The 13,913-nt window shown below is 42.1% G+C and overlaps 1 protein-coding gene across 3 annotated transcripts in view; it reads right to left on the bottom strand.

Annotated features, from left to right (window-relative positions):
• Positions 1–13,913, bottom strand: part of LOC147209968 (membrane-associated guanylate kinase, WW and PDZ domain-containing protein 3-like) — an 84,380-nt gene that overhangs the window by 30,108 nt on the left and 40,359 nt on the right. For all 3 annotated transcript variants that reach the window (XM_086127090.1, XM_086127260.1, XM_086127177.1), the window contains exons 2-3: positions 5,008–5,124; positions 1,475–1,594 (exon numbers count right to left, since the gene is read on the bottom strand). In XM_086127090.1, the coding sequence (XP_085983216.1) occupies positions 1,475–1,594; positions 5,008–5,124 (237 nt within the window). The remainder of the gene's footprint in view (positions 1–1,474; positions 1,595–5,007; positions 5,125–13,913) is intronic.

Raw genomic sequence — 13,913 nt, 5'->3', positions numbered from 1 at the left:
TCTATCCCGGCTGACATTGGGCTCGAGGTGTGGGACACCCCGAGGTGGTTGTCAGCCAAACACACAATTTGATTTATAGAACAGAGTTTTCACAATTTTACTGTCCAAAGTGCTGTAAAAAAACAATGTATACAGATGTTCACTGTGAGGCTCAGCAATGGTAATTCTTTGGTCAATTATCAGACACGTCTCTTTTTTGTGGTCTTTTTTCTGCTTTAGTCACAATATACAATATTGACATTTAGAAATGATAATTAAACCTCTGGGAGCTTGTGAATGTTGGGTAGCAATATAAGGACGCTTGTGCTGCATTATGACAGAAAGGGCAGAGTAACTCTATTTCTCGTCTTGCTGACTGGTTTACAGCTTCAGTCAGGGATGAAGGGCCGGTCACCTGGCGCCCATTGGGACAGAGAGCGGACAAAAACATCACATAGCACGCACACTGCGCGCAAATCACCTTGGTATTTACAGTCGAACCTTGTTTCAACGTACACCGTTTACGTTTTTACTGCTATAATGCTCACATTTCAAAGTCCCGAGTTCACATAATTCCAGTTTCCATTTGCCGCTTTTGCTTACAATGAACACCTTTACAATGTACACTTCATTATAACGACCAGATTTGTCCCACAAAATAGTGAAAAGGTCTTCGTTAGAACGAACTGCGGGAAGCTAACTGCCACCGCGACCTTGCTTGTCAACAAAATGCACAGTGCGGGATTCCCCCGTTGCCTAGCAACGCCACTGATCGACTCATACATTGTTGTACTTCCGGAGGCACGGTGCAGTCCTGGGCACATGGTATGAAAACACGTCTGGTAAACGGAAGGAAATCTCGCTGTCTGCGAAGGCTAAAATTGTCCCTCGCTTTCGAAAGGGAGCCCCCAATTGGCAAAGTCGACAATTTCGACAATCATCCGTAATGGCAACAAAATCATGGCAGAGCTCGAAGCCAAAAGTCTGGACTACGATTGTAAATGGCTTTGGGGCGCGCTATATCCTAAATTGATGACAGTTGGCTTTGTCGGCGGCACTGTCAGTTGCTGATGACGAGTAACATTTGCTGACGGAATGTTTGCAGAGATGAAGTAGGAATGCTACAGTTGTTCGTTTCATCCATCCATCCGTTTTCTGATCCGCTTATCCGCACAAGGGTCGCGGGGCGTGATGGAGTATATCACAGTTGTCTTTGGGCAGTAGGCAGGGGGACACCCCGAACTGGCTGCCAGCCAATCGCAGGTCTGTTCGTTTCATGTCTTATGACAGAATTTTCCCTTCATATACACGTATTTGTAATTGACATGTTTATACTGTATTACATGTTCATGTTTTTACATCTATAAATGTTCATGCTGTATTCCATATATATATATATGTATGTATATATAGTTGCATTTTTTTAAGCAAAGTCACAATTCCTTAGAATACGCTCACTGTGTAGTGCGCGCTATGTGCTATGTTTGCTGAATACCATCATAAGTTCCGCTCTCAAGCAGCAGTCCACATTCTTCCAGATTACGAAACTCTTCCACACTGATGAAGTTGTAGTCCACTCCAGGAACTTCCCCCTCTCTGGGCTGCCGAGTTGTACCTGTCAACAACAGCACAGTTTAGGAGAACCAGACACAAAACCAGTGCGGGTGCTCCGGATCTAACACTTGGCTTATAGAGTACAGTGAATCTTTGATGCAGGGAATTCATCTTGAGCAAATTGTTCTGTCTGAAGACATATGACAAAATGCTATTCATCTTTAACACAGTCTGATAAAAGTATCCAGTGTCTGAGAAACACACTTTTCAATAAATGGTGGTGTAAATTACAGTCAAACTCAGGTTTGCCTCTGAAGAAAAAATGTCAAAAGTTTTGACTTTTTCAAAACCTGTACGGCTCCTCCGGGAAATGAAAATCAAAAGCATTCGGAAAGATTTGTTCCCACTTGTCACAAGGTTCTGGGATTCAAAAAAACAAAAAAACATGACGGCGGTTGCCAGCGGCTGTTAATATGAGACAATGTTGATGCAACTGTTCAAAGCTAAAAATGGCTCCGTTTACTCCACTTTCAATCTACCTCTCAAAAGAACTTCCTCAACCTAAACGACAAGGTGATGTTTCTGGTCCCGGGTCGTAACATCGCTGCAGTTGCGTTGATCAAATAACAATGCTCCCGTACTGCTGCATCTCATTAAAAAAGTACGACGCATTGCCTTGACAATGCTCTCATCTTCGAGATGCTGAAACACATTGTTATGGAAAACACTTCACGCTTCTTAATGCGCCAACTCTGCTTAGCATCATTTTCGCTGTAATCAGGGATTTTACAGAGCCACTGCCGAAGTCGCTCAGCTATGTTTGCACACGTGAGGAAATTTAACGTTGTATTTAATGTCCCCATTCGTCATTTTCATTCTGCGCCAGCATCCATCCTGATGCCGCTGTGGGCCATCACTTCTACAACGGCTCAGTTTGCGAAATGGACACTCGTTTATTCTGGCTGCCAGCAAAAGGGAGAAGTGGCTAAAACAAAAAGGGGACATTTTCCAACTTAATCCAACGAACGCAGCGAACCTTGAGATGAATCCGTTTATTTGTCATCAGAAATGCTGAACGTTTTATTGTTTATTTTCTTATGGGCAGATGTGACAGTTTAGACTGTTTCATATTTAGAATCTTTGGACTAATAGAGTAAGATCATACACATGTGCTGAGGTTGAACTGTGAACAAAAGTGAGGGGGGGTAAAAAAAAAAAAAAAAAAATCATTGGGCATCGCATTGCGCATGTGCCCGAGGACATGTTAGCAACCGTTTCTGGAATCACCTCTGCGTGCTCTGGCAGGAACATTGCATTAGCATTGTGAAGCCCACACGCAAACGTAAAAGATCAGTTCTGCTAACAGCCAGTTAACTCCCGGTTGAACTTCAAATACGCATTAAAACAGACTGTTCATAAACAACAAGCCCATCTCGATACAGTTGAAGCTCTTTTCAACGTGCCCCGTTTAGGTTTTCAGCACTGTAAAATTCACATTTCAAAGTCCCGATTTCACGTAATTCATTTTTCATTTGCCGATTTTGCTTACAACAAACACCTTGATAATGTAGACTTCATTATAACGACCAGACTTTTCCTAGAATATAATGAAAAGGACTTCGTTATATTCCGCGACCTTGCTTCTGAACAAAATGTACTTTGTAAATTGTCTAAACGAAATCTCCGGGACAAAGCTCAGCCGAGACTACGAATTAGCAAAACTGACGATTTCGACAATCATCCGTAGTGACAAAAAAAAAAATCGAGGTAGACTTTGAGGCCAACAGATTGAAAGATGATCGTAAACGGCTTCCGTGCGCGGCACATCTTGAACTGGAGAAGGCACGTTTCATTTGCTGACTGAATGTTTTCAGAGATGAGGTAGAGGTAGAAACGCTACAGTTGTTTGCTTCATGTCTAATATTTTTTTTCTTCATATATGTATACACATTTGTAATTTGACATTATATTGTATTACAGGTTCATGTTTTTACATCTATAAATGTTCATATTGCATTATACAGTACATAGTTGTTGGCGGCCATTTTATTGGAAATGATTTTAACGCACTAATTCACTATGCCCCTCAAGATACATTGTAATGAGATTCGACTGTAACATAAATCAAACATGTGATATATGGGCTGTGACTTTTTTTTTTCATCATTGGCCTGCAGAAAGAAAATTGTGATTCAACACCCAAGTGAGTTCATGCTCTGCGTATCACAGAAATTGCCAGTCTATTTTTTGCTTCTTGTAGGTAAGAATATCTAACACAACTCAAAAAGCCCCAATACGCATCCATTCATCCATCTATATATTGAGTGACCTCGTAACCTTTTTCATTTTGTTTGTGTTGTCATCGAAAACTTCAAATGGTCTCACAATAACCTGTATGAACAGTTCCAGTCTGGTTTCCACCTACTCCACAGTAATTTTAGGGGGGAAAAAAATGTGGATTATTTACAAATAAAAAAGAAGAGGCCAATCATTGAAATGTGGTATTTCCTCCCATGATTCTTCTTTGATCAATCGATATATTTTCATTTTATCCACATACTCTGTTATTCAATCGAAACTTTAATAGGATATCCAATTACTAAAATATTCTGTAGCTGCGGTTTGAGCTGCTATCCCAACTCAAAAACATGGATTCTTTCATCCATTTCAAATCACAACTAAAAAAACAATAGCTTTCATTTTAAACAGCTATACGGCCTATTCAACCTAATACAGTACCATTCGATCTGCCTGTTTGTTGTTTTCAATTCATTTCTTTCATTGTCGTATAGCGTCCTTGAGTGCCAAGTAAAGGGACTTGAAATGCATTTTATTGTTATCACCGCTAAAGACATTAGCTTCTCGATACACGAATCCTCCATTTTCTCTATTTGTCTTTGTTTCTTATCTTCCACTGAGACACAGTGCTGATCCACACCCATAACGGATAGCCAGTATAAAAGGCGAGCTGTGGCCGGCACTGAGGATGTATCTTGGGATTCTGCCAAGATGTGATGGATTACCTGGTGGCCTCGGACCACTGGCACTGTCCTGTCATCTTTATAAGAGCCAAGCGCAATATTTAATAAGGCTTTAGGCTGTCTGGTGAAGTACAAAGTCATGCTTCTACAACCTTTCGCTATGTTCCTGAGGCTCATGCTCGCGTCGGCGAGCAGGCTTGGACTACCGGAGCCGGACAGCTGCAATTCATTTGAAGCAACATCACAACAATAAGCCGAGTTACGGCTCAGGGGAAAGACTTTGCTTGTTGATATCTCATTGTTGCTGGATGGTGACTTATTTGAATGTTCCACTCCCAACCAAATGTGAACTCACTTTTAAGCTAGACAGTGTGTTTGGATTGTTGGACTTGGCGTAGCAACTCTTGGCTGGTGCACACATATAGTTTGCTAAAATGGCAATTATCTTATTCATCATTCCAGTTGCAATTAAAATGATTACTCTAATACTCACAGGGAATCGTGCGCAGGTACAGGTTGTCCCTGATCACCTGCTGAAGCTTGTGGTCCAGGGAACCCTTCTGGAACTGCAGGCTGAGGTAGTGATGCAAATCGGCATTCAACACCTTCCCTAGGAGAAAAAGACCATATTTTCAGTTATCCCCCCAAAACTATTCAACATTTTTTTTGGGAATTGAGGTAGAGAAAAAAATAACGAAAACTTTGACTTTTTCATGACTGGTAAGGATTTGGCTGTACACAATAGTGTTTCAATACACTAAACCAGGAACCACCTTATGACCACTTGCTTGTGTAATAATAATGAAACACATGCGCTGTATCAAATATTCTGCATTCTTACACAAAGGTATAAATTCGTTTACGATAGACACTGTAAGAGTGATATAAATTCATTTATAAATAATACTGACAGCTGTTCAACACAGTTTTGACTCATGCGATCAGAATCTGAATCGGAATCACCTTTATTGGCCAGGTATGTAGAACGCACAAAGAATTTGAAATCATGAATTCAAGAAACAGTAACTGAAACTACCCACGGCGCTCACTTAAAAGTGCAACACCCCTGTAAACTACAACCACAGCATGAGGTATTAAACAGTTTACTAGATATAATCACCTTGTACAGGTGTTCAAAAATGTTGTGTGTAACTTGTGTGACTATGTCACCAGAATTAACTGACAAGAAATCACAAAGGACACGGTGTACTGAGACCCAATTTGAAATCGATTCTATGTAACCTAACCTGTGTAGGCACTTGATTATAGTCGACCGCTGCCAATGTGAAAACATTTCAAAATTGTAATCAGATGTGTTTACCACATGACATGGAGAAAAGTAAGAAAGTGAGACGACCTTTCAGTGACTACTGAAAAAGCGAAAATATAATTGTTTTTAGAAACCTCAGCGGGAAGAACTGAAGAAGACATTCGGTTCGGCGGAAGAAAGACAGCGACGCTAGTATGAGTTAAAAACTCAGTTTATGAAGAAATGTGTGTTGCGCAACATTTTGCTGTTCAAGAATGCTTGCTGGCTGCATTGCAACCATGAGGAACTAATATTTCATCTGGACTTCGAAACAACTCGGGTCTGCCTGCTTCTTCATTGAAACAGTCGAGCAACTGCGGTATAGCTGGGGCCAATAGACACACAGCTCACTGTTACGCAACACTTTGGACTTTTTACCAGAACAATGCGAGTGAGGAATTTAGGTCAAGGGAATATAAACTGGGTCTCAACGCATGTTGCACAAAGCTTGCGGTCTGGTGTTCCCAGAACCCGAAATATGGAAGACATTCAAACTAAAAACACAAAACAAAATAAAACAATGTCATTTCTGCTTCGGAATGTCCAAGGAACCAAACCCAGAAAGGATCAGCTGGAATCAGTCCTGACAATGGAGGTTACTAATTGCCGCCATGGGATTGCAGAGGGTAGATGCCCCGTCGGGTCGACAAAATCAATCTCCCAAATGTAAACGCATGCAAATCACCTCCCCCTGTCTAAAGCCAAATCCAACTCCGGTGCACAGAACAGGGCGGTCTTTGTGGCTCGCCTGTCAGGTTGCGTTAGTGTGCTACATCATATCTCCATAGGCAGAGAAAAAAGAGAGGGAGTGGTACCGCCGAGCTTTCCGCTAACTTACTCGGTAGCATCATCGCTGGCCCGCCAGGGTTATGGTTTGAGGCGTGCGGGGCACAACAGAAGTCTTTGTGCTTTGTCATTTGCCTATTAGACAAATAGCATTCGGTTTCAGGGATGGAGAATCATTAAAAACCGAGGGAGGGCAGGGATGAGGGGTTTTTGTTAGCAGACGAGAGTAACGGTGATGACATGGGAGCGTACAAGAGAATCGTGGCTTGTCCCGATCCTCCTCTCATCATTACCACTGCATCTCTCCTCTTTGCCTTTCTTGCTGCGGATATTTATCATCCCGGGTGGATCCCCGTGAGACTGCTCGCACCTTTGCTTTAGATCACTTTCAGAAATACCAGTCAGCTGAATCCCACCTCTCCTTCTCCGTTTCCCCACTACAGTATTTGCCTTTGAAACGTTTGATTTACCTTCTCTCTTTCCGAAGCCTCCGTTCTTAAGTCATGTGTGAGTCAAGTTGGTGTTTAATAATAATGAAGATGGTGCACTTAAATTACACTTATAAATTAGAATTGTAACACTAAATTTTCTGCTAGGTTTCCAAAACTTGTGTATGTCTGTGAGAGTGGACTGTATACTTTTCTCACACACACACACACATGCATGCGTATATATAAATATGAATACCCTTGTCTTCTGTTTTAACTGCTATCTAAACTATTGCTGCCCCCATGAGGATAAGGTTGTCGGCTCATGTAAACTTTCTTGCTCTGGGAATGCTGTATGCACTGATTTGAGCGCCGACGTCAGCTACCTCAAGCAAGTCAAATCGAATAACACACTGTACAATGTATATCACGCCTAGATGTGTGGTACTAATTTCAAAATCCTAAAGCAAACTGGATAAATACTATGATGGAATAAGTACTTTAATCAATTGTCATGGCAAAAAAATATTGGAGACATGAGTGATCACACACATACAACTATGATCATTCTCTAAATTGGTTAAATATTGACTCCTGCTGAGCGACCAATAAAAGTGTTGACTTTTGATTCTTGCCTGGCTAATGATTGAATGAATGAGGAGTCGGCGGGGAGGTGGGGGTTGGAGCACATTCCCTCACTGTGAGGGGAACTAACACGTGCACTCTAACATGAATGCAACACAAACGTAGCTTGACATGCAAGCGGACTTTTCTGTCTGCAATTTTGCCAAGCGATAAGGGGTAAGAGTAGTAAATCGTGTGGTCAAGGTGGCGAGTTGTTCCCCAAATTTTTGGAATATTTTTGGGAGAGCGGAGGTGAAGATCACAAGCTTAGCACAGCAGTGCCTCTGCCGCTGAGCAGCAGTCAGAAGTAGGGCATTGCTCCACAATAACACCCATAATAAATCAAATCAAAGTTCAATATAAATACACAAACTGAATAATTCATGTGCAAGAACAACATAAGGGGAAAAAAATAGTCTACGTTATTGCAAAGACAAAAAAGCTTTTCCTCAATGACAGAGGAAGCAAAGCCGACAACAGTGGGTGTCTAATCAGGCTTTCCTTTCATGCTGGCACCTGTAGTAACGAGAATGCCTCTGCCATCTGCAAATTGCCTCCTTGTTAGGCGTATTTGGCAACTCGGGGCTGCAGAAAATGTCATCTCATTCTGTCTCTGGAGTACACAGGGATAGTTGATTGAAATCCAAAAAATGCTCTGTTTCATCACTTTAAAATTGTTCCTAGGTGTGAATGTGAGCGTGGATGGTTGTTTGTCTCTGTGTGCCCTGCGATTGGCTGGCAACCGATTCAGGGTGTCCCCCGCCTACTGCCCGAAGACAGCTGGGATAGGCTCCAGCCCCCCCCCCCCCCCCCCCCCCCGCGACCCTAGTGAGGATCAAGCGGTTCGGAAAATGGAGGGATGGATGGAAGTTACATTTTAAAAAATGGCACAATTCTTACAGTCTGGACCTTAAAAATGAACAGGAGCTGTTGCTCCCAGAGCAAGTTTGCATTTTTATTTGCTTTGGTCCACAATCTGATGTTATGATGATTCCCTGATTTTTGCAGCACTTTTTGAGCTCTTGGAGTGACACTTACTGTATATAGGCTTGCCCCTGGTCCACATTTTTACTTAGAGTACACTTCTCACTATATTTTGGAAGAGAGGTAAAAATGAGAGGATGTGCAGGATGGAGAAGGTGGAGAACAGTGGCAGGAGTTACAGTATATGTGACAGAAGAGAGCATGCTAAAGTGAAAGAAAAAAAATTCTAAGATGGCACCGAGACCAGCCATGTTGTATGCTTTGATGCACTGTCGAAAGAGAGACACAGCTGCAAGGTGGCTCAGTTGAAAATGTTGAGATTCTTTTCATGTGTGACAAGGATGGACAGGTTCAGGGGATAAGCTCGTCAGGGACACCACGAACCGAAAATTGGAGACCTCGCTTGTCTTGAGTGTCTCAAGATTCAAACGGACCAAAACCTTCGGTCACTCGGCGACCCGGTCTACCGGCTGAGCTACAGCCACCCAGCAAGACCAACACGCTGTTGTTGCCCTGCTGGTAGCCGGTGACACCAGTAAGACTGCAGCTGGTCACCATCTATCACCAACTCTTGGCAGGGCCCCAGCAACATGCTGGCCCTGCCGGGCGGCCCGTGACTCAGTTCATAGAGCGGGTTGCTCAGTGACCAAACGTTCAGCTCTTCATGTCTTGCTCCTGGTGACACCAGCAACAAAACACAACAAGACCGCGCTGATCTCAGTTGTTTGTTTCTATTTTATTTTAACGGTGTGTGTGTATATATTTTAGCAGGGGTGATCAAAGATGCAGAAGTCCGATTGAGATGGTTTTTACACGTCCAGAGGTGGCACGCACATTTGCTGCACAGTTCATTTTGAGCATTTGGCAGAAACAAAAACAGGTGTGCCCAGTTAGTTTTCACATCTGCTTGCATGGGCAATTAACTTTCTGCCTAGTTTTGCATGCGCACACCTACTGTCCAATGAATACACCCTAAAGTTGGCACCGTTAATTATCCATCAGGCCCTACAGAGGACCGAGGACGTTACAAGCGTTCATTTTGGTTTTGCTCAAAGTAACAGAGTGTATTATCAAGGTCTCGCCTGTTGGGCCATCAGTCAGAAAAGTCCAAACAAGGATGTGTATCAGACGCACCACGAAAACCATGCCGCCGAAGCCTTTTCTCTTCACGACACGAAGGGGAGCTGAAATACTAAAGCTGTAGATCGTGTCGGAGTGCCGATTGCCGTCTTTCCCGGGGACGTTCGCGTCCTGATCTGTTGTACAGTGTATTTTTCATTGTGAAACCCAGATAAAAGGTCGCACTGGCAAAGCATTCACCCAATGGAGCTGAAAGCGAGAGCTAGTCAGAACAGCAGTTCAAGCACTGGTGAGGTAGACGATTTGCGGAAGTATTGAGCAAAATAAGAAAAGGCAGCAGTTTGATTATTTCTGTTTCCTTTCTGCTCCATTGTTCATCTGGTGGGTGGAGGCCGTATGGATGTCAAATAAAAGAAGCGGCTCTGTATCACTCAAAGCCTTCTGTTGTTTGAAATAGCTGTGCCTTGAGAACACTCCATCTGGCGTGTCTTTTCTACCCATCTCCAAGCTGTTGATTTCATCACATAAAATGTTTCAATCAGGGTTTTCCCTGCACGGGGAGTGGCCAAGGTTAATTTTGCGTTGCTAGTTCTCCTTGACCGCACTTCAGAGTATGGCTGAGTGGAGCACAACATGTGGATCAACTGTTTGCAATAACAATGTTGGCTTGTGGCTCCGGAATTGCTGATGGATTTTCTGTTATGACAGATGTAGCGCATTCGCTTCGTGGAGCACCCGCGGGATCTATTTAGGTCATCTCATGGTAATTATGAACATTTTTTGTGTTTCACTCTCTAACTATTTATTACCGTAATCACCCACAACAACACAGTTCAGATTTGTGGCACCCTCTCTAATTGTCACATTTATATTTATTTGCAGATTATCTCTCCATATTGAAGCATCTGAAGCCTACAACATTTTTTTCTTCCTTCAAAGAGCGCTAAACTCTCTTCCCAGTATAAGGGAATGGAGGTCCGTTCCTGCGACGATAGACATGCAACATGCGGAACAGTCACTGCCAGTGCTCAAAACGTGTTGCGGAACAAACCTGTGCACCGACCGCCACAACCCCAGCTCACACATGCACACGATTTAATGAGAAGGAGATCAGAGAGCAGAACAATCCATTCTGACATGTCTCCGTGGTACGATGGCTTCTTTGCATCTGTTGACATTGGGAAATCAGAACGTATGGATGACACGGTTGAGAGGGGTGATGGGGTGAAGGATGGAGGGATTTAAGACTGCACGAACGAGGGGCATGTCAAATAAAGTGGAGTAGAAAAATTTTTATTTCATTTAACATTGACAGCAGTCAATGTCATGCAAGCCACGACATGGAAACAAGTCAACGAATCAGTGTAAAAGTGAATCTCAATTCTGGTTGTAATGGTGACAAAATACATTCCTATTTTCACTGTTTTCCAACATGATGGCGTCAGATTTGACTGAACATGACCTCAAAAAGGCTATGACTATTAAGCAGTCAGTGATGCTTTAACGGTGCAGCCTAATAATATGCACAGCTGTGCAGAAGGCTTTATGGGAAAGCTCACCCAGGAGAATGCTTTTGCTCTTTTCTTTTTATGCGATGGCACATATGCTGCGCCTCTCACCAGCTCTCACATCCTAGTATAAGCATGCATTACGGCAACATTCACCTTTTAGCCAGTGAGTTGATGGCCATGAATTATTTAATGACATAAACTGAACATTGAATTGTATGAATGTGTGTGTGTGTCTCAGCAGTGTATGCTGTAAGAGCATGCTACAAATCCCAGAAAAAACGTGTTAGAAACATTTGCAGAAATGTGCAGGAAAATGTCCAATGTCCTTCGACTTTTTGGAATCCATTATTTTCATTTGGAATCACACAAGATGGCAGAGAGAAATAGTGGTCACATCTCTACCAGCCACAATTTTGAACTTCCTGGGGAAAAAAAAGTAAATATGTACATTTTCCAAACCATGTAATATTTGGTGATATGTCGATTCAGAAAAAAAGCAACATAGTATTATAGATCAATTTCGTTCCCTGCAGTTTTGCATAACTTTCAAACTGATGTGCGAAATAATTATGACCACTCAGAAGCAGCCTTAGTGCTTCAGCCTAGCAACAAAGTTTTTCATGTTTTGTTTACGCCACAAGGGATTGTATTACATCCCCTTGTTGCTTTTTTTGTAATGACGTACTGTAGATTTAACACCATTCAATTCAACTGTATTTATGGAGCACTTTAAAACAACCGCCGCAGTATTCAAAGTGCTGTACATGCTGCAATAATAATTCATACAACAACAAACCATAAAACAATAAATTAATGACTAAGACAATAGACAATAGAAAGCACAAAAACAGTAAAACTGAAAATCAAGTCTCATGCTCTCCGACTTCAATGTGGCTATATGGCTGAAAATGTAACTGCATTTTACCAGTTTACTGGAAATAGTTATACAACCCTGCTCTAGAACACAGTTAGGATCAGAGGTTTTTGTTGCTGTTCTTGTTTGTTTGTTTGTTTTCTATGGAAACAGATGCTTGCCCCAGATTTGGTTTGGAATCGAGTTCAGCATTTCATGTTTTTCCTGCTGGCTCGTGAGGGGACCTGGGTGGGGGGGGGGGGGGAGGGGGGGATCTTTAATACACCAGGTGTTAAAAAAAAGAAAAAAAAAGAAAAGAAAAGGCTTTTGTTGTGGTTTGGCACTAAATAAGTGAAGATGGATGTCATTGTATTCATGTATAAGTCTCACGCTGCAGATATGTCTAAACGTCCTCTTCGAGTTACATCGCAGGACAGAAGGAGGCCAAAAAAAGGAGTGCCCAGCAAAAGTGCGGCTGTAGCACCAACACCGAGCCTGCCAGGTGAGTCATACTGTTGTGCTGCTCAGAAACGGATGTAGGCAGAGCTGAGTTATCTGCCTGATGAGCTGTACGTCTTTTTCGCCACAATGTCAGCGAGATGACTCGTTGGAGCTTTTCAGGCAGGGTATTTTTGTGAGTCTGAGTAGTTCTCTTTGGGCTGCCGCGCAAACAACACGGTGGGTGCTGCAAAAGCTCTCATGTGCCAACATTTAGCAATTGGATGAAATAAGACCGTGAAAATAATGCTTTAACTTGCGGCCGTGAATTTGTAAGTTTGATTTCCTTCAGCTTGAAGTGAGTTAGACTGAACATGGAAATACATTTTGAATGGAATGGAAATGACTTAAGGTATGGTCAAACCATCTCCTCATCATTCTAAAACGGCAATTTTGATTGGTGACCTTTTAATATTTTAAATGGTATACAAGTGCAAGTATAAATTAAACACTGTAAAGAAGACAATTTAACGCATAAGGCAAAGCACAATGGTTGCTTGCTGACATCTTGCTCAGAAACCACAACCTCATTTCGATTCTGGAGTCATAGTTTACCACAAGTTTTGGTCAAACTCCAAATTAAAACGGTGCCGTTTCTACACGTTGAGAAAGTACAGTTTAAAACAATAACAACACCAACAGTTAAAATAAGATCAGATGAGTTGAGTTGGGAAAAATCTTGCTGCAACAACTAATTAGAACGTCCTGGGGCTTCATTTATTCAAGAGTGCATAAAACAGGTCCTAAATTCGTTCGTACGACACAAATTCATAGTGTGTGTAAATGACAAAAAAACAAATCTGTATTCATCCCAAAATAAAAATAACAGCATACAGACGAGAATTATCGATGATAAATCAGAACACATTGTCACCGTACATAACAAATAACCGCCGAGTCAATGAAAATGAATAAATCGCAAATTGTGTGAATGCAAGTAACACATACTACTGCGGTGGGAAAGAACAAACTCACAACATCAAAACTCTCATCATTTATATATCCTGTTTACATTTGATCATTTGCTACAGCAGCACTTTTGGTGTCCAATTTATGGCCACGGTATTTACCTCAGGATTGCATAAACAGCATCACTACGTAACTCTCACATCTCGGTTACATGACACCTCTATTCAAATTTCTTCATCTTCAAGTGCGGAAGCGACGCTTCTTGAGTCGCACTATATAATCCCAGGAGGAGTATGTAAATGTTGGCCACCCTCTGGGTAACACAGATTAAAGAGCACCATTGGAGAGACAGAATGATGTCAATCATAGCGCTTGTGTTTCTGCAGATGTACACCGCAGGGAATAATGCTGCGACAT

Source organism: Hippocampus guttulatus, chromosome 1 (assembly GCF_054856545.1).
Source record: "Hippocampus guttulatus isolate MCC_2025c chromosome 1, RoL_Hgut_1.0, whole genome shotgun sequence".
Taxonomy (NCBI): Eukaryota; Metazoa; Chordata; class Actinopteri; order Syngnathiformes; family Syngnathidae; genus Hippocampus; species Hippocampus guttulatus.
The sequence above is the reverse complement of the archived record's forward strand: the minus strand, read 5'-3'. Positions and strand labels throughout refer to the sequence as shown.